The sequence below is a fragment of the Malaya genurostris genome, chromosome 2 (genome assembly GCF_030247185.1).
Source record: "Malaya genurostris strain Urasoe2022 chromosome 2, Malgen_1.1, whole genome shotgun sequence".
NCBI lineage: Eukaryota > Metazoa > Arthropoda > Insecta > Diptera > Culicidae > Malaya > Malaya genurostris.
This window is the reverse complement of record NC_080571.1, coordinates 271576927-271602038: the sequence shown is the minus strand read 5'-3', so window position 1 is coordinate 271602038 and position 25112 is coordinate 271576927. Positions and strand designations below refer to the sequence as shown.

The window sequence follows — 25112 nt, the reverse complement described above, 5'->3', positions numbered from 1 at the left end:
TGTTGCTTTTGTTCGATTGGAAAAAACCTTTTATATGCCCAGATTTTCGCGTAAGATCATAAAAGCACTTCCAGTTAATGTCCTTACCATTTCAGCATATTAATTTTACGAATTTCAATTTTGCGTTCATTCATCGCGATTATTAAAACTTGCTTGACTTTTTCTGACGATTGCATCATTTGGTCCCGTTTGAAATCAGAATACACACAAATCTTTATTTTCAATTGATCCGAGTGCGGGTAACACCTCTTAAACCGTTGCTTTATCAGCATACAGAACTTGTTATTTCCATTTTTTCATAAGTGAATAAGTAACGCCACGGTGAGATCAAGGTGAAAATTTGACATCTGAAGGTTGGTTATTTCGAAAAATTAGGTAAGTCTGACATTTGGGTCCATCTTGGGACTTTTTGAGCAATGTGTTATGCACATCAGCGACTGAACTGTTTATGGATTTGTTTTATGCGCCGTTCGCTTCGCACGAGACATATTTTGATCGAAAATCGGCAGGATGACATGCGCGAATTCAGCACCTTCCATCATCAGCCCCAACGAACTTAACGGTCAGAGTAACTAAAATTCTCAAAGAATTAATTTCGAAAACTCGCACACACAAATAAGTTTATACGGAACAGGCCAAGGCCACTGCCCTAATACTCAAAACAAATAAGGGCAGTGATTTTGAATCTAGTTGGGGAGTCCTATGTCAACAGTTCGAATAACGTCGCAGTAGTTTCATGGCGTATTTAATCCTTAAATGTGCAATTTCGTTTTAAAACAAAATACCGAAAACGCTTCAAACTTCGTATTTACACGTTTTATGCAAATTAATAACGAAACAAAATATTGTTAAAAAATCGATAAACTACCCACCTGTGCTTAACATGTTTCACCGGCCCTGATCAGGAATTTAGGATAATATTTTGAACAGTGTGAAATAACCACAAAAATCTCAAAAATAAGTTTTCTCAGAACTTGAAACAACGTGGAAAACTCTTCACTTTCGCTTGAGTTTTTCGCGCAATGACGACGATTTTGAGATAGTCAAGCATATCTTAAACTGAACGTTAATAAAGGGAAACCGTAGTCGAAAATCGATCATTTCTTCTTGTGCGTTGGATGGAATCAGACGTCGGAGCGAGAAGACGCATTCAAACAGCGGCATCGGAGAGCGCGCCTTCTACGTGGTTAAAATCCTCAAACGCTCAGGTCGTAGTTCTCACCAGTAGAGAAGGCAAATGCGCTAGGCCAGCAGTTTGTGTGTTCTCACAATTTAAGACTCAACATTGTTAGTCCACATGAAAGAGCCGTTGCTGATAGCGTAGCTGAGGTTGACCAATCAGACAGCTTAGTTCCTGAGGAAAGTAGAGTCACTGCGAATGAGCTGATGGCCATTGTGAAAAAATTAAAAAATATGAAGGCCCCCGTCGTCGACAACACATTCAACATTGAGCTGAAACATTTGAATATTCGCTCATTTGTTTTCTTAGCTAAAATTTTTAACAGGTGCTGGGAGCTTGGTTACTTCCCTTCAATGCGGAAGTTAGCTAAAGTTATCCCAGTGTTAAATCCGGGGAAAGATCCTTCCTTTTCCAAGAGCTATCGCTAGATGAACAGGATATATTACTACAAGAACAGTTTGGGTTCCGGAAAGGAAGATCCACCATCCACCAACTCACAAGGGCTAACAACGTCATCCAGCAAAACAAATCAGTGTCCAAAACGACTGCCATGGCAATATTGGATATTGAAAAAGCATTCGATAATGTGTGGCACGATGGCCTGGTGTTTAAACTGCATCGGTATAATTTTCCCATGTATCTTATTAAAATTATCAAAAATTATCTTGCAGATAGAGCTTTCCAGGTTTCTCTGAATAATGCACTTTCAGAAAGATTCACTATTCCCCAAGGAAGTATCCTAGGTCCCATTCTATACGACATTTTTACATCAGACATCCCACCTCTTCCGGGTGGTGGTGTTCTGTCACAATTTGCTGATGATACTGCCATTCTTTACAAAGGTCGTGTTATTAATGCTCTGAAGAATAAACTACAGACAGGTCTGGACGCTCTAACTGAATATTTTACAAGCTGGAAAATTGTGATCAATGCAGCAAAAACTCAGGTCATCTTGTTTCCACATTCAAGATCTCCAAAACTTGTTCCATCAGACGAATGCAGAATACGACTCGGTGATGAGGTCATCCAATGGTCCGACGAAGTTATCTATCTAGGACTCACCTTTGACAGACATCTGTTATTCAGGTCACATTTTGGCAAAATCGTTCAAAAATGCAGCATACTCATTAGGTCTCTGTATCCGCTGATTTGTAGAACATCTAAACTGTGTCTGAAGAACCAGATGGCTGTATATAAACAAATCATCTACCCCGCAATTGAATACGCAGTCCCTGTTTGGCGGGGCTGTGCACAAACACACAAACTTAGGCTTCAGCACACTCAAAGTAAGATCTTAAAGATGATTCTAAATTTACCCCCTTTGGACAAGGACTAGTGAAGTACATGAGATGGCCGCCCTGGATATACTAGAACAAAAATTCGAACAATACTGCACAAAATTTGAAGAGAGGTGCTCAATCTCTGTAATACAAATTATTCAAAATTTGTACGTATTAGGTTCGGGATAATTATAAGTAGGTAGATATTTTATTAATAATTGAAATAAATATTATGATTAAACATTAGTATGTAAAACAAGAGTAAATAAAACACCTAATATTAATAACGAATCGTATGAACAACAAAGATGAAAGGCCAAAGGGTCAAAACACTTGTACTGTAAAATGTTGATGTAATACACAAAAATAAGATTAATAAACAGATATTTATGCAAAAAAAAGGTCGTAGTTCTCATTTGCCTTCCGTTTGTCAAGGCGAGAAGACGCATTAAACAAGTTTCGCATCATTTGACACTGCGAGCGGATGTGTTGCGGTTTGTACGCAAATCTAGTTTCAACTCAAACAAAAGCGATTGCATCATGCAACAGAGCTTCTGGTCGTTTGCATTGGAGAGAAAGAAAACCAAAAACGAAAAGTGGACAACATTATATAAAATCAGCCATTGTTGTTGAATTTATTTGATGCGGATGCGACCAGTTAATGTTGTTTCAAATAAAGAGTGGTCAATTGGTTTCTCATCAAAACATTTATTTTACGTTAAAGGCCAACGCTTCGAAGGTTATACCTTAATCTTCAGGGCAAAACGACTACAAATATTTTTCGTCAAGTATGGTGTAACATTTATAATAGTTGATTGAAAAACGGCTACTCTACAACAAGCACTTCCTACGCACATCGACTTCGAATGAGCACTCAGATGAAGGTATAACCTTCGAAACATTGGCCTTTAGCGTAAAATAAATGTTTTGATGAGAAACCAATTGACCAAAAAGCCATCTCTTTATTTGAAATAAAATTAGCCGTTCTAATGGCTCTAAATGTTATCTAAAGAACTATTAAGATTACTTCTTTGCAAATCAAAGGTTAAATCATCAGTTTAGTGAAAATCCAAAATAATTTGATTTGCTTCGTGCACTTTTAGCTGTGCGAAAATTGTTCGAGAAAAATGTTCCGAACTGTGCTAAATATCGTAGAGAATTCCACAATTTGGTCCTTCTAAAAGACAGAAATGAATCCTGTTCAGTATCTTGATAGTTTCTTCAAATGAAAAATGCAAATCCCAAATGAGATAATCGACATCAAAAGTTTCACAATTCACACAATCGATCAGTTATCAATTCGAACTCGAAAGTATAAAGAAATCGTGTCAGTTTTATTCGTATTCACGACATATAGTTATGTCTCTCACATTACACACCCGTACTTTTCACGGTTTCTGTTTCGCCCGTTTAGTTAACGGTGTACAATTTCGAACACACTTTACCCAATAACTCCGGAACCGAAAGTCGGATCCCGATGAAATTCAGGAATTCCGTATGGGTCCGTAACACCTTTCATTTGAATCTAAGTTTGTGGAAATCCATTTTGATCCATTTTGGAATATATAACCACTATTGCCGGTGCTTCCGGAACAGGAGACCGGGAACCAGGATAGCCGAAATCGGTTTGTTCAGTTGCGTACTGATAATGTGTATCGATTTGTGTAGTTTTGAGACCAGTTTAGACAATTTTTTACGTGTTTTGTTTCGCCGGTTTAAGAGACGGTGTATAATACTGAACACACTTTACCCTAGAACTCCGGAACCGGAAATCGAATTCAGGAATTTCGTATAAGACCATGAGACCTTTCATTTGAATCTAAGGTTGTCAAAATCGGTTCAGCCATCTCCGAGAAAACCTAGTGAAATTATTTGACACACATATTTGCTTGATGAACTGAGTCGAATGGTATATGACACTTGGCCCTCCGGGCCAATTTTTACTAGTTAGTTTTTCAAGTGATTGCATAACCTTTCTATATGAGAATAGCAAAAAACAAAAAATTAGTATAATCTTTCCAATTTATAAAATGTTATTAGCCAAGTTCATAGTAATTTTTCGTTTTTTTTGCATTTTCGCTCTACAAGACAGTTTAAAGTTCTAAACACACGTAAACCTCATTTAGGGGTTATCCTAAGTTTGTGCTTTGGGCATATAACCGTTTTTACTTTTCTTTACGTTTCGTCTTAGACTCGTCAGTGCAGAGCAGTTCAAAATTACTGCTTAGCGCAAACTTAAACAGTTCAATTTGAACCGCTAAGCAGACGTAAAGTGTTTTGCAAACAGCATTAACTTTAAGTCTACTTAGCGGTTCAGGGGGGGGGGGGGGGGGTCGATGGGGGCTTGCCTTCTCTTTACAGAGAGCGAGCCTACCCGAGCGTCTGTTCCCCATGTTGGGGCGGCTCGAAAAAGCGTCCGTTGTCCATGTTAGGAGCGGCTGATTACCGTCCTTGTGTCAGTGTGGGACTCTAAACAGTGCTGACACGATGGCCCTCCGGCGAGACAGGAGGTTGGTGTAGGCCAAACAAGTCACCCGGAAAACACATGTTAGGCACAATCAAGTAGGAAATACGACTCGGAATTATTGGCAAAGACCTACGCAACGAACAAAGGACTACGATTGGAAGCTTGGCACATGGAACTGCAAATCGCTTGGCTTCCCAGGATACGACCGAATCCTGCATGATGAGCTTCAAATCCGCGGCTTCGATATCGTAGCACTGCAGGAACTTTGATGGACGGGGCAGAAGGTGTGGAAAAGTGAGCGGCTAACTTCTACCAGAGCTGTAGCACAACCAGCGTTCTAGGAACGGGATTTATAGTGTTGGCAATTTGCGTCAGCGCGTGATTGGGTGGCAGCCAATTAGTGATCAGGAATCAGAACAAATTGGCTCAAATGGCACGTTCCCCTTGATATTTGGAGATTTGTGCAGAGGAATACGCGCAACAACTGGAGCTAGTGCTACCAACGGAAGAGCAGCTTGGCGCGGCGTCTCTTGAAGAGGGCTTCTCACGAACGAACGTGAGGTGATCGACAGGTGGAAGCAGTACTATGACGAGCATCTGAATGGCGAAGCACAGGATTCAGAGAACGACACAGGAATCAATCTGGGTGCACGCTCAGCCGACGCCAGATTCCCCGCACCTGATCAGTTGGAAATAAGTGAGGAGATCGGCAAGCTGAGGAACAACAAAGCCACGGCAATGACCAGTTACCAGGCGAGCTGCTCAAACATGGAGGAGAGGCACTGGCTAGTGCACTGCACTGGATGATTTCTAAGATATGGGAGGAGGAGATTCTACCGCAGGAATGGATGGATGGAGTGGTATGTCCCGTTTACAGAAAGGGCGATAAGCTGGATTGTTGCAATTACCGCGCAATCACATTGCTGAACGCCGCTTACAAGTTATTCTCCCAAATCCTTTGCCGTCGTCTATCACCAATAGCTAAGGAATTCGTAGGGCCCGCTCCACTACGGATCACATATTCGCGATAAGACGAGTAACGTACCCACGCATCACCTATTCATTGACTCCAAAGCGGCATACGATACAATCGATCGAGAACAGCTATGGCAGATAATGCACGAATACGGTTTCCCCGATAAACTGACGCGATTGGTCGAAGTAACTATGGATAGAGTGATGTCCTACGTCCGAGTATCTGAGACACTCTCGAGTCCCTTCGAATCTCGGAGAGGGCTACGGCAAGGTGATGGACTCTCTTGTATCTTGTTCAATGTTGCCTTGGAAGGTGTGATTCGAAGAGCGAGAATCGACACGAGGGGCACGATCTTCCGAAAGTCCGTACAACTTTTTGGCTTCGCTGACGATATTGATATTGTTACACGTAACCTTGAGAAGATGACGGAAACCTACATCGGACTGAAAACTGAAGCTAGGCGTATCGGATTAGCCATAAATGCGTCAAAAACAAAATACATGAGAGGAAGAGGCTCTAGAGAAGAAACACTACGCCTATCACCACGAATATTAATAAACGGTGACGATATCGAGGTGATTGATGACTTCGTGTATTTGGGCTCACTGGTGACCGCAGATAATGACACCAGCAGAGAAATTCAGAGACGTATTTTGGCAGGGAATCGTGCGTACTTAGGACTCAGAAAAACTCTTCGATCGAGAAAAGTACGCCACCGCACGAAATTGGCCATCTACAAAAAGCTCATTGGACCGGTTGTTCTCTATGGCCACGAGACCTGGACTATGTTGGTAGGGGACCAACGCGCCTTCAGTGTTTTCGGAAGAAAGGTACTGAGGACCATCTATGGTGTAGTGAAGATGGAAGACGGAACGGGGAGACGGCATATGAATCACGAATTGCAACAGCTTCTAGGAGAACCAACCATAGTACGGACAGCTAAAATCGGACGTCTACGATGGGCTGAGCATGTCATATGGATGTCGGACGACAGCCCAGTGAAAATGGTTCTTGAATCTAATCCGACTGGTACAAGAAGAAGAGAAGCGCAGCGAGCAAGGTGGATCGATCAAATGGAGGGTGATTTCAGGAGTATCCGTGCCTTGAGTGGCTGGCGACGAGCAGCCATGGACCGAGTTATGTGGAGACGTATGCTTGATACAGCAAAGGACACCCCAGGACTGTAGCTGTTAGGTAAGGGTAAGACTTCGAACAAACGGTTTGACCGTGGTTAGGTTGAAAACTGGGTTAGGATTTGCATCAAGTGAAAACGATCAAAGTATGTTCAAAACGACTCTTCCTTCTCCGGGTAAATTAAATGCACATATGCATCACTTTCCAAAAACATACATTTTCCGACCTCGTTGAACTGAATAGCATCTGATGGTCGGTTGGAAAGTCAGTTTCCACAGAGATTGCCCAGCCCATGTGTATGAAAATGGAAAATATGTGTTTGAAATTCAAATATCTGTTGGAAAACGAAAGAGTCGGCGAACAACCAAAACCAAAATTAAAATCTATTCAATGCAGAACACCAAGTATTTGAAAACCATTAAACAATGGGTCAGTCCACCGCGGTCGATACTACAATTGACCAATAAATAATGAAATCATGTTGACTTATTTCCGTTCACCATTTCCAGCAAAAAAAAACCACAACATAACAAATCCATTTCAACAACAATTAAATTCATTCTAGTACTCACCTTCAGCACCCTGACCACCTCGGGTGGGAACTGCATCAGTGCCGTACTGGAAATGCGCCGGTAGATGCGGTCGACGAAAATTCCCGCCCGGATGGCATGTGCCACCATTGAACTGTTTAAGTTTGAACTAAGCAGTTCAATGTGAACTGCTCTGCACTGACGAGTCTAAGACGAAACGTAAACAAAAGACACATAAACCTGTTGCTCCGGAACCAGGAATCTGATACGAACAAAGATTGACGGAACGTAAAACCTTTCATTTGAGTCTAAATTTGTGGAATTGTACTCAGCCGCCTCTGAGAAAATGAGGAGAGTTTTTGAGTTTTCGACCACTATTTCCAGGACTTTCGGTGCCAAAAACTTGGAGCCGGTATAAGGAGTGTATCGAAAATAAGCTATCTACATACATTTGTGTTGTACGCATGTATTTGTGATGGCTCTTTATACTCAGATCACAGCATGCTGTGCGTTTGGCTGTCAGCTTTCGTTTGTTTACTTGTTTGTGCGGTTGAAATTCTGCGTTTTCAAAATGTCGCGTATTGAAAAGGAAGTGAAAATTAAGGTTCTGGACACATGGCTAAGTGAGAAGGGTAATACTGTACGAAAATTGGCGAAGCGGTTTGTAATTCATCATGCCATTGTTAAAACCATCATTAATAAGCTTGGGGAACACTATTCTTTGGATGAGCTACCAGGAAGACGCAGAAAACCCGGTCCTTCCAACCCGAAAATGGACCAGAAAGTGGTATCTCTAATCATGAAGAACAAATCAATGTCAATGCGTGATTTGGTCAAAAAAGTACGGGTGTGTAATGTCAGAGACATAACTGGATGTCGAGAATACGAATAAAACTGACACGATTTCTTCACACTTTCGAATTCGAATTGATAGTTGATCGGTTGTGTGAATTGCGAAACTTTTCCCCTTTTCACTACTAAAATTTTAAACGATTCTTGACGTCGATTATCTTATTTCGGATTTGCATATTTCATTGAAAGAAACTATTGAGATGCTGTACAGGATTCATTTCTGCCTTTCAGAAGGACCAAATTGTGGAATTGTCTACGATATTTAGCACAGTTCGGAACATTTTTCTCGAACGATTTTCGCACAGCGAAAAGTGCACGGAGCAAATCAAATTATTTTGGATTTTCACTAAACTGATGGTTTTTTACATTTAGAGCCATTAGAACGGCTGATTTCATATAATGTTGTCCATTTTTCGTTTCTTGTTTTCTTTCTCTCCAATGCAAAGCACCAGCAGCTGATGCAATCGTTCTTCCTTGAATTGCAACTAGCTTTGCATACAAACCGACACATACGCTCGCAGTGCCAAATGATGCAAAACTGGTTTAATGTGTCTTCTCGCCTTGACGACCGAAAGGCAAATGATAACTACGACCTGAGCGTTTGAGGTTTTTAACCACGTAGAAAGTGCCCTGTAGGCAGCGCTGCCAACTATTCCGATTTCTCGGTATTTATACCGATTTTTGAACTCGATACAGGAATACAGATATGCTCTCTCAAAATACCGATATTTCAATTTTCATACAGATAAATACCGATGTTCAGTTTTTGTTTTGGATTCCATAGGGGTAAACCAGGTCGAGCGACCTTTTTTTTTGTCGCAAAATCAGTTTCCGCACTAAATCGATGTTTGATTATTCGAGAATGATATTGTACAAATAGATTTTTCCGCCAAATACAGATTTTTGGAAAAAAGCAGTTGACAGCACTGACCACGGTTCCCCTTTTATAACGTTCAGTTGAAGATATGTGCCTGACTACCTCAAAATCGTCGTCCTTGCGCGAAAAACCCAAGCAAAAGTAAAGAGTTTTCCGCGTTGTTTTAAAATTTTCAGAAAACCTGTTTTTTAAGTTGTTTGTGGTTATCTCACACTGTTCAAAATATTATCCTAAATTCCTGATCATATTTTTGATGAAATAGTGAAAGAAGTATGTTGATGCCATTAATACAAGTCGAGATATTCACGAATAAGTTCTGCCCATTCTTCCATATGGCTATTTTTGAAAAGGCGCCACATAGTAAAGTAAGTCGTATTCACGACAAAACCAAGAACGAGTGTCGGAGTGATCCAGCGTATCAAGAGGCGAGATCACCTGAAGACCCACAAAAAGCAGAAAATGTCGAAACAAAGTGTAGAACAGAAGAAGCGAGCAGTGACACGGGCCCGGAAATTGTAATCGCATCTTTTGCAGTGTCCGGATGCATGCGTCTTGATGGACGATGAGAATTATGTAAAGGAGGACTCAAAAACCCTTCCAGGTCCACAATACTTTACTGTCGTCGTTGGGGAGGATGTAAGCGATGCGGACAGGTCGATTCAAGTGGAGAAATTCGGTGGAAAGGTACTGGTATGGCAAGCAATATGTTCCCGTGGTTTGAAGCCAACCATTTTTACACAACCGGAACTATAAATGCAGAAATCTATCGATCTGAGTGTCTCCAGAAGAGATTGCTACCTTTATATAAGAAGCATAGTACACCTCCACTATTTTGGCCGGATTTAGCGTCGGCTCCCTATGCCAAAACCACACTCAATTGGCTTGCGGAAAAGGGTATAAGTTTCGTTGAGAAAAATATCAATCCACCAAACTGCCCTCAGCTTCGACCCATCGAACGTTATTGGGCAATCGTGAAGAGGGTCTTCAAGAAGACTGGTAACGCAGCTGGGAACATGCAGGAGTTCAAACAAAATTTGGGCTCAAGCGTCCAATAAATGCGATGCAACACTTGTCCGGAACTTGATGAAGAACGTTCGATCAGAAGTTCGAAAATTCGTGAAGGAATAACTTAAATTTCATCCGGTTTTCATTATGCTCAAGTTTAACCTCGTACAATAAACGATCAATTTTTAGTTTGAATAAAATATCGTTTTTTATCATAATTTGAATCAAAAATTTGTGGATAGCTTATTTTCGATACACTCCTTAGCAGAAATCGAACGAACAGCAACTAATAGAATCTACAAATTGAAACAATTCAGGGCCAAATGTAGAAGAATTTTTCCTCGTTTTGGTATCGCTCGAAATGACGGATTGCAATTTCATAAGCACTCAACCCTGTATTTCCGGAACCGTTAGTCGGATCCTGATTAAACTCTACGCCTATTCATGGGAACATAATACTTCTAATTTAAACCTAAATTTGTGAAAATCGTTTTTCAGTGTCATGAATAAAATTGCGCTCCTGAAAGAGAAATTGTTGTACTTATCAGACTGAAGATCCGGAACCGGAAGACTGTTTGTTTGAGTCTTAGCCTGTAAAAATTGGTTTAGCGGTCTTTGAGCGGTTCTGTTATTTATTTGACCATTTAAACACGGTACTGCGCAACCAGAAGTCGGTTCCGGATGAAATTTAATAGTAGGGATGAACATCTAAATTAAAGAAAACCGCCTAAGCGGTCTCTGAGAAAACCGAGTGCGCTTTTTTATCATTTTCTATACATTTTACTCGCAACTCCCGAACCGGAGATTCGATCCGGATAAAATTCAATGGCAGGCTATGAGACCTTTGAATCCAACTTTCTATATGAGAAAGGCAAAACACGATTACCTGGAAGAAGAAAGTAGAAAACACGCAACAATAATGAAAAATCGTTAGGTCTACATACTAGAAAAGTCTCACAAGTCTTACATGAAAATATTTTACTTCAAACGGCTTTGAATAATATTAACATGCATTCCTAAGAGCTAGAAGTTATCTCATAATGAATGACTAGTCGTAAGCATAGGTCCCACACCTCCAATCTTACGGCACCAGCAACACTAGGCTTGAGAGTATATGAACCGAAAAGGTTGCATTATTCGATCCTGTCGACAATGGTAGCTATTTGAGAAACGATCAATACCAATCCCGCAAACAGTAGGATCCGGTAGACAAATGGCTTCGGTTCGTTTTGCTATCTGTTTCGGGTTGCCTCACTGGCTACGGCAACGGTTCTGGTGCAACGTCCAGTTGCCGGAAATCACTCCAGAAGCCATATATTCCGAGAAAGGATACAATCGTATCTGCCGTGGTGGATGGTTACCCTGGGCACCAATAGCGTTGTACAGCACTTTCGGATATCAATCATTGCCACCAGTTCAGACGCCAATGTTCGGGAATCCCACAGCGAACAATTCAAATACGGATTCTAAATTAATGAGTTGAATTCCGTCAATAACCACTACAGTTGGATTATTGTGAACAGCATTCAGTGCCGTCCTCACGAAACTGCACTCAGAGTTCTCGAGACACAAGAGCATGAATTACAGTGTGACTGCTAATTGCTTTCTGAATGAGAAAATCTCCGCTCGTGGAATACGTTTGTTCGTGTGGGACGGGAAAATTAGTCAATAGATAGGAAACGAAATTTGCAGGTAGGTCTACTGCTTCCATTTTCTGGTTGCAAAAAGCTAGATAGTCCAAATCAGTGTGCTAATTACTGGTTTCTCTGGCAATAGTTTCTTGTTGCCTAATTCCGGCGAAAGGAGCTTTTCAAAGTTTGGATACTTCGAATGTCGAATGGTTGGAAATATACCAACTAGGGACTGAGCATGTTAAGAAAGTTATTGAGTCATTGAGATGACTTTTATATTTCATTTCTTCTTCTTTGGCAATTGTTTTGTAAGACCAGTGTCTAATGTTATGAGTTAGTGACCCAAGCTTAGTATCTTAGCCTGTCTATCGTTCTTTAGAAGTAAATCGCATGAGGACACTTGCTGCATATTCCCGCATTTTTCCGGCCCACTAGCTTTTTCGAAATCTCGTTACACACGCCTGGAATCACATAATCAATAAACAAACCCAAACCCAATAAATAAAGTTTATTTTGGACTTGTTTGCATCTTGCATCCGTACATTGGAGCAACCTGAGCGTGAAAAAACGTCGCGTTGTATTTTCCTTCCTGCTACTAACTTCGACTGTCGTACACGTAATCCATAAGCTTTCTATGATGGGAACAAAAAAGAAAACAGAAACTCAGCCAGTCCTACTAAGGACGCATTTCCTTTCACTACATCGGATCGAGCTGGCGCGGCAAAGCTAACCCTATCTCCATGGTGAGCTGATGAAGCAACAGAAGCATTTCGTTTGCGTTGCAACGAGAAGACACAAACAAACCGGCAAAACTAACCGGAGGATAGTGACAGAACGGATCCGGGAGAAACGATGATTTACTCTTCCGCTTCAATGCAATCCATTACACTTGTTATCCGGATCGGTCGGTGCAGCTGGGGTTGTTTCGTAAGGTAACGAACGGAAAATGGAACCGTTTTATTGTTTTCTATCTGTTTGCCTTTCTCATTCGTGAATTGCTGCACAATACCTGGGGGAGTTTGCGTTGGATAATAATTAATTTTATTGACAAAGTTAGCATGGTGTTGCCAATTGTAAGAAAAATATTTTCTTCTCATGGATTTACAGTCTCCTTATTATAGGAAAAAACTGATTCTTTCTAGTTATTCGGAGGATTCGATCACCCAAGCAAAGCCTTGGTATCCCGATCAACAGAGCATAACAGAATTCTATCAAAAGTATATATGATCTTAATATTTAAATTTCATTATGTTATAAATATGATTCCTAATCAAAAGCAAACATTCAAATTTTATTAAGATAATAGCAAGTCCAGATATTATGTTAAGAGCTGTTATATTTCAGGTAAAACTATACTAGAGAACTGAGAAAAAAGAGTTCAAATAGTTTATGTTTTTGACTTTCAACCCAAATAATGCTATGCTTCAAAAAATTTCACATACCTGAAGATGCTTTTGAAACACAATAATTTGGTATTTGATTTTGAAATGACGGCCTAATTTTAAATTTGAGGACGTTCCCAAGTAATTCCTACTTAAATTGTTGAAAGTTTTTATTCAAATATAAATTTTAAATTGAAAATAAATATTTTTTAAGATGATTTCGCGCTTTTTCTCTTTCAAACAATGAAAGGTTAGATAAAAGCTTTAAAACTCGACTAATAAATATAAATATTGAAAATATAAATATTAATAAAAAATATTGGAAAAAGTGATATAGAACTAGATTCAGTTCATTAAATTCTGCAATGTTTCCTCAGAGATGATTTTCACAAGCTTGAAGTCAAATGAATGCTTGTTTTACCTTTTTTTTATAAATATAAAAAATAGGTATAGAATTCGCTCAAACTTTAGAAAAATTTTCCGAGGCCCGTAATGTGTAACTTTCAAAATTCTTTTTTAAATTATCTTTGCAATATTCAACATCCAAAAGTGTTACAAATAATTTTCAAATTATTCATCTATTCAACTAAAAATAACAATTATTTCGCAATGTAAAGATTTGAGAATTATCTCAATACCAACCTACAAAACTGCATAGGCTGCGTCTGTCTCAAGAACATTTTTCTAATCACTTTCGAAGAGCTAAAATGTAACAACAATTCACAGCTACAACATCGTGCACACCATGATTGTCCCATTTCCTGTGCCATTCTTCTGCAGATGGGACACCTATGCATATTCCGGCAATACGCTGGGGGCACATTTTGTTTCTCTCTCTCTCTCTCTCTCTATCTTAGTTTCCCTTCCACAATGATAAACGGTTGACAGTTATGAATTGCCGTTTCGCGCTGAGTATTTCCCCGGACGTTGTTGTGCCGACCGCCACCGTCGATTTGTCGTTTTCCGCGGAACCTTCCGCCTTGCTTTGCATCGAACGACTCCGAATGGAGTGTGCGTCTAGCGATGGGATGGCTGTGTTCGGAGTGTGCACTGCTCGGTAATATTTTAAAATATTATCTGCATATTACTCATGGCAATGTGCAACGCCGGTGGAAGAAGTTGAAAAATGAAGCTGTAAATGGCTTTTAGTGCAACTTACCGACCGAAACAGATGACAGTAAAATTTTGTTGTTTTGTATGATTTAGGAATACAATATAACTAGGTGCATTGATATTTTGTGAACTCGAAATTGTTTTTTTTTGAGAATTTTCTGATCTTGGTTTCCCGGTTGAGGTTCAAAGTAAATTTATTCTACTTGTACAAACAATGTCTGATGGATGTTTTCAGTTTCATGTTCATTTTCAACATGGCATCACAGGAATAAGAGCCGGCTCTCATTCCGAGCATATCAAATTCTTAGAAACACCGAAGGTATTCGAAAATTTCATCACAACTCCGAACGCAAAATGTTTTACAGATATGCCCTCCGGTATATGAAAAGGAAATAGGAATCCCGCTCCACATGGCGCTCCAATGGATCCGCTCGCAATTTTCCAACCAACTATCTATCATACACCGCATGGCACCGTTTCTACTGATTCTGCCCGGGGCCAGGAGAAGCACGGTGAATTCTGGCGATAAAATATGAATGCAACTAGTTACACAAAATGTAAATATTATCTTTATTGCTCAAGGCAATCAATTTGTTGACTAGCTTCTTCTTCTTCTGTGTAAGACGCTTGGTACGAGGTGGTTCGCTCATTTCAAATGGAAGATGCCAGGCACTTAGCACAACTAGCGATGGGATGTCTCAAAGGACCTGGGATACGACCTTCTTCGGGAAATTTAGTAGCGGACGAATTGCTGGAGATATGTCCACTGTAGCCAGTCCTATTTAAAGGATTTGGCCTGTGATGATGGCACACTTTTCCAATAGAAGCAATAATATTCCGTGTCGGTGAACGTTGTACCGTTTTCGTTCAGAAAGGAAATGATGCCTTAAATCACTACATGTTATTGATGTCTTGAGTTAGTGAAGATACTTGAGAAAATGAAGTGAGTTCCATTTTGAATATTTCGATCACTATATCGGAAAATTAACCCATCAGAAAATATGAACTATAAACTATAACATTTTAAGCCCAATTTTAAAGAATTTTCAAAGTTTTCTGCACTTTCTGCGGTTTGAAATAAATGATAGGTCCAGTATAACTAAAAACAGTTCGTATGCCCATTAACTAACATAACTTACAAATAAGAACAGCTTCGAGTACAACTGCGAAAATATTTCACAATTTTCAATACGAAAAATGTAAAATGTAAAACCCTGTAATGCTGGAGCCGCAAGTCGGACCAGTATATTTTCATGGGACTATCCAATGATTCCAGTAAACCTGTCAAATCGATGAACCACATAATGTGGATTACTTTTCAATTTGACATTTGGTTTAAGAAAAGTTTCTGTCACAATGGCAATATGGATTTTGTGAACTTCGAGAAAATTATAAAATTCATCTTCACTCGATTTCAAAGATCGAGCATTTAAATTTAAAATATTCAAATAATTATTTAACATCACTGTTAAATTTTAAATTCATTATAATATTATTTGCAAATTTCTATCCGATTTGAAATGCTTCAAAAAGTGATGAAGTCGAATTCATTTGGATGATCATTTGAAAAAGTTGATCTTGTAGGTAGATCATTTTATTTTCAGTTATATCGCCTAAATCGACTTCATTTAAAGAAACGAATGGCATTGAAGGATTATTTGTAGGTAGATTGCCATTAGAAGAAGATGATTTGGCCGGTCTACCTATTAATAAATTGTTTGCGTTAGAAGATGGACTGCAAGGCGGTCTTGTGTTTTGAATATTTACATTAGAAGAAATAGGTGGTAGATTTCTACCTAATATACCAGCATAACTGACATTAGAAGAAGATGATGATGAGGTCGATCTACCTGTCAATAAATTGTTTTCGTTAGAAGACGAATTGGCAGGCGTACCTGTTTTTTGTTTTAAATTCGAAGAAATAGGTGCCTTAGAAGAATTAGGCGTGGCATTTGTAACGGTTTTTTGATTTTCAGGTATGCTCTGTAAATTTAAGGTCGTTGATTTGACTTGTTGTCTAAGCGAACGAGCGTTTGAAATTTTTTCCCTGACAGGACATTTGAAATAATTGGATTTATGATTTCCATTGCAATTTGAACATGAAAATTTATCAGTGGTTTCATTCATTAGACAAACGTCTTTCGAATGCGATTTACCACAATTCAAACACCGTATATCCATATGACAATTTTTGGTTCCATGGACGAAGCCTTGGCAACGACGACATTGCGTTAAGTTTGCAATACGATTATGCCGTTTATAATGTTCCCAATGAATTTTAATGTGGGAAATGGAACGTACTTTTTCTAAAGTTTTCAAATTGTTTACATCACTTCGATTGAAGTGTATTAGATAAAGTTCATGGGAAATTCCAGAGCGTGGTTTAGAAGTACCATTCGCTCTTTTTTTCATAAGTATTACTTGGGAAGGGGCAAAACCAAGCAATTCTTTTATTTCATTTTTAATTTCATCAATATTTTGATCATTTGATTCGCCTTTCAAGACAGCCTTGAAGGGTCTGTCTGATTTTATATCATATGAATAAAATTTATGTAGTTTCTCGGACAAATATCGAATAAGTCGTTCGTAATCTTCCAATCCATCAACCAAGACTCGACATTCTCCTCTTCGTCCGATTTGAAATGAGACTTTTACTTCCGGGAGAAAAGTAGAAAGCTCAGTACGGAATGCTTTGAAGTCGGAAATCATCACTGTCACTGGTGGCATAGATTGTTGATTCTTCCCAGAACGACAAGCGTCCATTTTGGGAATTTTTGAAGAATTTTCTTCTATGTCGCTACAATCGGATTCAGGAAGAATCTCGTAAATATGGTTAGACGGCAAGGATCAACGGAAGGGAAATCCGTCCGTTGTCTTTTATTTTTACATTCAGATTCTATAAGATCGTGAATGTTATTAGAAAAATGTTGAATAACGGATTGTGATTTATTCCGTATTGAATTATTTTTAGCCTTAGGCTTGTTGCCTTTCCGATTGGACGCAGGCATTTTTGAAATGAATGGAATTTTGAATTTTGAATAATAGTTCTTCGAATAGCTAGCCTTTAAAAAGGCTGATTAATTTCTTAGTCACTCTAATATCACTCTTTGTATAGCCTTGGCTGACTAATTGTTAGTCTTTAAAAAGACTGTTAGTGATTCAGGTAGCCTTGAAAAAGACTGAAGCCCTGAATCAATGAAACTCTAGGTAGCCAGAAAAAAATTCCAGGAGCCAAGAGCTATATGCGTGCGGTGCGAACGACTGATGAACGTTATTGTTAGCCGCACTTGTGGGTTCTTCCGCGAAGGAAAGAAGAAACACCACGCTAACTGTTAGAATTGCGCCTTTTTAGATTTTGTGGACTTGTAGTTTGATCAAGGAGTACTACATTCAGTACCCTAGTCACAATTGCCAAGTTGCACTTCTAAATGCGCTTTCGGATAGTGCAGAGGTTAATTTCGGATAAACACTGACTGTCAAAACTTAGACTGAGACTGAAGTTTATTAAAACAAAAATAGAATTTATATACAAATGAACTTAATCTAGTACTTCTATAATGAGACAGAAACTTGAATCAGATAGACGTTTTTACATATACATTCATATTTCGGCTCTACCGAACATCGTGATCAAATGCATTATCGTGTTCCTTTTCTAGCCTTCTAGATGGTACCTAGCCTTCGACCGAGCTAGTTCGGTCGGCCCTTATCTTTCTTTTTGGATCTGAGCTGAGCAATAAAAAAGTATCAGATACTGAGTCACAACGGCGTGTCGGCTCATACAAAGTTTCATCCCTTGAAGAGGGATGAAACAAACAATTCATGTTTATTCAGGATAAGGTCGGATAAGGTTATAAACAAAGTTAAGTTTGGTCTGTGTTTATGACTCAAAGGTCTGCTCATTTAGTTTATGACCTTGTTTGTTCTATGTGTGTGGTGCACACTTTATTTGTTGTACAGTTCTGCGTTTTGAGTCAGAAACTGATTTTTCGTGGCTTGTAAACTAAAGAAATGTACCCGAATTGAATGAAATAGATTCTGATGAATTAATCGTAACGATCGTCATCGTTATATCCCGATCCTCGTAAATCTATCTGATTTACCTAATGTATGTAACTCTTTAATTTCGTGTTGGTGGACCTGAGGGTCGTATAGTTGACTGAAAATTCGACATCTCTAAGTCTGGGTTTCTAATAGTGCGATTTATATTTTTGAACAAATTTTTTCTAAATCCGAATTTTTGAATAATTATTCCTATAATTGTACATGTGCTTATTACAGACACTATTAAAAGTATCTTACTATGTTCAGATTGATTGTAGTCTTCAGGTTCAGGATCATCATAATCTTTAGAGAAATCTAGCTTTGGTAATCGAGATCCATTATTTCTTAATTTTTTATGTTCTGAATTTGTTTGATTTATAGATTCAAATAAATCTTCGAAATTTGATTTTGGTTTAAAGAACGTAAGCAATTTTTTGCTGACTCCTGTTATGCTAGCATACATTACTGATTCTTTACTCTGGATTCTACAGTCAGAATCCATCGTGACTTTGCTGCCTCAAACGGCGGAGAAAGTACTGAGTTTCTACAGTGAATTATAATTTGCTTAGAATTATCGGTATAATATAAAATTGAGTTTGGCTCTGATAATCGTATTAATTGAGAATACGGAACTTTCAAATAGGTTTGCTTACATTTTTTATCTGATTGCGTATGTGTAAGCATCGCCTATATACAATCCGGAGAGCTTTTTACTTCGACGACGATGTTGATTTCTGCGTGTCTGGCGGTCCTCAGCTATTGCAACGATGTCGTTCACTGCAATAGACTCTATTTTATCGTTCCATTTGGACCTCTTACGAAGTGTGGGTAGATAACGCTTTATCCAGTATCCCCAAAACATTTCTGATCTGTGTTGAATCTTTTTCCAGATCTGTGAATCAACTATCTTAGCATTCGAGTCATATGGTGGAATGTAATTATTCGCTCTACCGATCAAATAAATGATTAGGTGTTAAAACAACATCCGTTAAATTACATGCCTTGTCGATTAAAGGTCGAGAATTAAGGATACCTTGTGCTTGCTTAAAGGATGATCTAAGTTCTTCGGGTGATGGCTTTCTAGGTCCTGAAGGGTTTATCATTATATTGAGTGCTGATTTTATGATTCTGATCAGCCTTTCCCATACTCCTCCGAAATGGGGGGCAGAAGGTGGATTAAAATGCCATGAAATGTTCATTTTCGCTGCCATACTAGAACCCATTTTTTTTATTGATGTCGGTTACTAATTTTTTCATTTCGTTGTCGGCTCCTACGAAGTTAGTACCATTATCGCTGTAGAGATCGGTGATTTGACCACCTTGTGCCTGAAAATCTCTTAGGCATTTAATAAATGAGTCAGTATCCAATCGGTCTGCCATTTCTATTTGGCATCCTCTCGTTTTCATACATGTGAAAATTACTCCCCATCGCTTCTCAATTGATCTCCTTACTACTACTTCAAATGGGCCGAGGTAGTCAACGCCGGTGTGTAGAAAGGGAAAACAATCAAGTTCGGTTCTAGCCGCTGGTAATGGTGCCATTAGTGGATTTTTTGGTTTAACTTCGAGGATTTTGCATCTCGAACAGGCCGCTTTCACTGTTTTTAAAACTCCACTTATGTTGTTTATGTGATAGTGTTGTTCTAATGCCGCTATAGTTACCCCGATATTAGTATGAAGGAATTTTTCGTGGAAATCCTTTACAATTAATCGTGTAATATGATGTTTCGGTGGTAAAATAATAGGTATTTTCATATTACCGGGTATACTTGTCTCGTTATTCAACCTGCTGTTGGATCTCATTACTCCATGATCATCCAAGAAAGGCGTTAGCTTAGTTAGTGGACTCAACTTAACTAAGTGATTATATTTTACCAATTCACTCATTTCCTGTGGGTACATTTCCCACTGAGCTTTCCTATACAGGACATTTTCAATTTCCTTCCTTAATCCGTATGGTATTCCCGGTTGAATTTCCATTCTATTTTTACTAGTATACCACTGAACAAATTTTCTTAGAATAGCCAAACTTCGTACTAATTTCCACCAATCTGAAAATTTGGCTTCTTGAACGATACAAAAATCTTCCTTGTTGTGAATGAATACATATTCCTTCATTTCTTCTGTGGTTTCAAACTTGTCCTGACCATCTGTCCGAGGTATTAACTTGATTATCTTTTCCAGGTCAGGAGTGTACCATTTGGAATTACCCTTATTTATTTTTGTTGCTTCATCAGCAGGATTCAATTCCGTTGGAATCCAATTCCATTGATCCATAGTCGTACTATCTAATATTTCTCCCACTCGGTTAGCGATGAATTGTTTATACTTTCGGTGATCGCTTTTGATCCAAGCTAACACCGTTCTTGAGTCTGACCATAAGAATTTTTTTGATATTTTAAGCCGAAGTTCATTTACTACTGTTTCTAGTAGCCTTGTCCCAAGGACTTGTAACTCTAGTCTCGGGATCGAAAGTACCTTTATAGGGGCAACATTCGCCTTTGCTGCTATTAGTTTGAATGAGTCTCCTATATTCAAGTAGATTGTAGCAGCGAATGCTTCTTCAGATGCATCGACAAACATGTGTATATTTAACGGTGATAATTGATCGTTAGCTATACACCTTGGAATTGTTATGTTTTCGATTTGTTTAATTGATTCGATCCATTCTTTCCATTGGTTATACATATTTTCGGGTACCTCTGCATCCCAGTTTTCAGTAGCCTTATGTAGCTCTCGTAATAGTATTTTTCCCCGAATCGTAATGTTCGCCACTAATCCTAAGGGGTCATATACACTCATAACGAAAGACGCGACTTCCCTTTTTGTTGGCCTTCTGCGATAATAAAGAATGTCTTTCGATAAACTGGATAGATTAAGACGATATCCGAGTTCGTCACGTTGAGGATTCCAATAAACGCCGAGCACCTTCTCGTACTCATTGTTTTTTCCCTCGAGTATCTTGACACCACTGTGAAGGCGTCGTTCCTCTGGAATGGCGTTAGTGCAAATTGTAGAGTTAGAAACGAATCCTCGAATGTAGAAGCTAGCGTTGTCATGTATTTCGATTACTTGCTTTGTTCTTTGAATAGCTTCCTCGTCATTATCAAAACTATCCAAATAGTCATCCACGTAGTGCTGTTTCACTATCGCCTTTGAAGCCTCCGGGTATTTTTCAGCGAATAGCTCGGCATTATAATTTTTTACTGCTTGAGCACACGCAGGCGAGCAAGTGGAACCAAACGTCATCACTTGCATCACATATATGTCGGGGTCTGCATCAGAATTACAACTTCTCCATAAGAATCGTTGAGCATGTTGATCCTCTTTCCTAATTTTCACCTGGTGGAACATTTCCTTTATGTCCCCGGATATGGCGATTGAGCCTTCTCTGAATCGAATAAGTACCCCGAACAATGATGTAGTCGAATCGGGACCTGATAACAACGCAGCATTGAACGATATATCTTTTACCTTAGCTGCAGCATCGAATACTAATCTCGGTTTTGGTTTATATTTTCCTTGAACAATGAAATGAGGTAAATAATATGTTCTTGCTTCTGGTTCCTTCAGTTCGTCTGATGTTAATTTCCTTATATATCCTTTCTCCTCGTAATCATTAAACGTCTGGATTACCCATTTCTTTAATTCGATGTTTTTATTTAAACCCTTTTCCATTGTTCTCAATCTATTCATAGCGTTGTTGTAGCTATCCGGGAACTGGAATTGATCGTCTTTCCACAACAGCCCGATTTCGAAACGTCCGTTTACATATTTCATCGTGCTTTTGATTATCTGTTTAGCACGCTCGTCTGATTTAGATTCTGGTAGCTTAGCAACTGTTTTCACGCCAAAATTTTCTGTGGTGAAGTAATCATGCATCATACGATGCAAATCGTTGTCCTCCCTATGAATCATAATCTGTCCGCATTCTACGGTTCCACTGATGTTACCGTAAATTAGCCATCCTAATTTGGTTTTAATACCTGTTGGCTCACCTTCCTTCCCGATGCGTCTATCGACGGGATTTATTAGGTGGGTGTGATTTAGCCCAATCAGTATTTTCGGCTGAACATCGCTATACCTCTTTACAGGCAAATTTCTTAAATGTTTATACCGATTTTTTATCAACTCGGTATCTAATGATTGAGTAGGAAGTTGTAGATTCTTAACTGTCCTAACTCCTTTCAAGGCGTAGGATTTTTTTCCTTCTCCATTTATCCACAAATGGACGCGCCTACTATTATGTTCGTCTCTAGACACATTTTGAGTCCATTTTAGCCTCAACGGATCGATCATGCCTTTGAGCTGAAGTTTATCTGCAACTTGCTCATCTATTAGCGTCAATGAAGATCCTGCGTCCAAAAACGCAAATGTATCCAAGCTTTGTTCGCCATTTTTCAGCGTAACTGGTATTACTTGATAATAGATATTTGATTTCGAATCCATATGGTGGTTGGAGGATTCTACCTTTCTCGGTTGCTCTGCTTTCTGATTCTGTCTCATATTATCGTCGTGAATCAGAGGATGATGAGTTCTATTACACCCATTTATACCGCATCTCTTCTGTTGTTTGCAATTTCGCAGTATATGTCCAGAAGATTTAAGACAGCTAAGACACATGTGCTGCTTATACACGAACTGGATCCTTTCCGAAACATCAAGTCTCTTGAACTTTCCACAGTTCGGCAATGAATGGGTTTCTTTGCAGAAGCTACATTCTGGGTTAATTTTCTCGTGTACATTTACCCGAGATCTTTTTTCATTCGGATGAAAATTTGCATTCATCATCCTGGTTGTTGCGGCATGTGGCTTCAGCCATTTACTTAGGTCCCTTAGCGTAGGGGTCCTGGTATTAGATTGAAGTGTTTCTGTCCACTTCAGCTGTACTGCATATGGCAGTTTCATGACAATATCGGCGATCAACCTATGATCTTGTAGGTACGCCTCTTTTTGTATCACCTCTATGTTCGCTACCAAATTTTCAAGAGCATCCGCCAGCTCTATGATAGCTGTTCTACTTTCCTTCTTTACTCGGAATATATCCGAAAGTAGCTCTTTGTAAACAAATTCCGGCCTACCAAAGTTGTCTTCTAGACGTTCTATAATCTTTGGTACATTCTCGGAATTGAGCATCAATTGTTGTACGCATCTTGCTGCGTATCCTTCCAATACATTTTGAAGACGAGTTAAATTCTCCAAATTCGTGAAAGCTCCAGCTTCTGTGGTGCTGTCGTATATTTGTTTGAATTTCGGCCATTCCTTGGCCGAACCGCTAAATTTCGGCAATGTCATTAGTGACTGCCTTTTTAAATAGATGATCCAATTATCATCTGACCGAAACTGGTTACTTGAACCAGATTCTTGTTTCGGTACCCTTGAGTCCAGTCGAAGTTGGTCGAGCTCCATAAGGTTCTCCTCGATTAATCTACATTTAATGCAGGCCCATCTTTCATTAGCTGCCGGAATGACTGTGACTTTCGCACATACATTGTGGAACCACCTGTCACAATCATCACATTGAATCATATTATCCTTGGAGTTCTTCTCCGTGCACAATCTGCAATCTCCATTGAGATTGGCGATGAATTGAATGTCGGTAGCCATTTTGTGATTTTCTCTTACTTCCAATAAAATGCGCTGCTGGTTCTGGGTTACTATTCTCGCCGTTGATGATGCTGGGCTTCTAATTTGTTGTCCAGTTCTTTACTGCGAGAGTACGGTGATGGCTGCTGCTGTTTGCGATACCGATAGTTTTCCGAATTAAAACGCGCTGCACGATCTTAAGGCGCCGTGCACACCACACTTTTAACCAAAGAAAAAAGGCGTCCAAGAGTATCTAACTTCTCTCTGGAGCCACCAAATGTTAGCCGCACTTGTGGGTTCTTCCGCGAAGGAAAGAAGAAACACCACGCTAACTGTTAGAATTGCGCCGTTTTAGATTTTGTGGACTTGTAGTTTGATCAAGGAGTACTACATTCAGTACCCTAGTCACAATTGCCAAGTTGCACTTCTAAATGCGCTTTCGGATAGTGCAGAGGTTAATTTCGGATAAACACTGACTGTCAAAACTTAGACTGAGACTGAAGTTTATTAAAACAAAAATAGAATTTATATACAAATGAACTTAATCTAGTACTTCTATAATGAGACAGAAACTTGAATCAGATAGACGTTTTTACATATACATTCATATTTCGGCTCTACCGAACATCGTGATCAAATGCATTATCGTGTTCCTTTTCTAGCCTTCGATGGTACCTAGCCTTCGACCGAGCTAGTTCGGTCGGCCCTTATCTTTCTTTTTGGGTCTGAGCTGAGCAATAAAAAAGTATCAGATACTGAGTCACAACGGCGTGTCGGCTCATACAAAGTTTCATCCCTTGAAGAGGGATGAAACAAACAATTCATGTTTATTCAGGATAAGGTCGGATAAGGTTATAAACAAAGTTAAGTTTGGTCTGTGTTTATGACTCAAAGGTCTGCTCATTTAGTTTATGACCTTGTTTGTTCTATGTGTATGGTGCACACTTTATTTGTTGTACAGTTCTGCGTTTTGAGTCAGAAACTGATTTTTCGTGTCTTGTAAACTAAAGAAATGTACCCGAATTGAATGAAATAGATTCTGATGAATTAATCGT

General features: G+C 39.1%; 1 protein-coding gene across 1 annotated transcript; it reads right to left on the bottom strand.

Moving 5' to 3' along the window:
* Positions 1 to 14167: 14167 nt before the first annotated feature.
* On the bottom strand, positions 14168 to 24078 carry LOC131429223 (uncharacterized). The gene is made up of 2 exons (XM_058593272.1): positions 21372 to 24078; positions 14168 to 14364 (listed from the first exon to the last, which is right to left on the bottom strand). The coding sequence occupies exons 1-2, from the start codon at positions 24076 to 24078 to the stop codon at positions 14168 to 14170; spliced, it is 2904 nt and encodes a 967-aa protein (XP_058449255.1).
* Between the last annotated feature and the right edge of the window lie 1034 nt (positions 24079 to 25112).

Coding starts and splice junctions, on each gene's coding strand:
- LOC131429223 (XM_058593272.1), bottom strand. CDS start 24,078: ATGGCTACCGACATTCAATTCATCGCCAATCTCAATGGAGATTGCAGA. Junction 14,365..21,371: donor CGTTTATTGGAATCCTCAAC/GTGACGAACTCG, acceptor ATTACCGAGCAG/TGCACACTCCGAACACAGCC.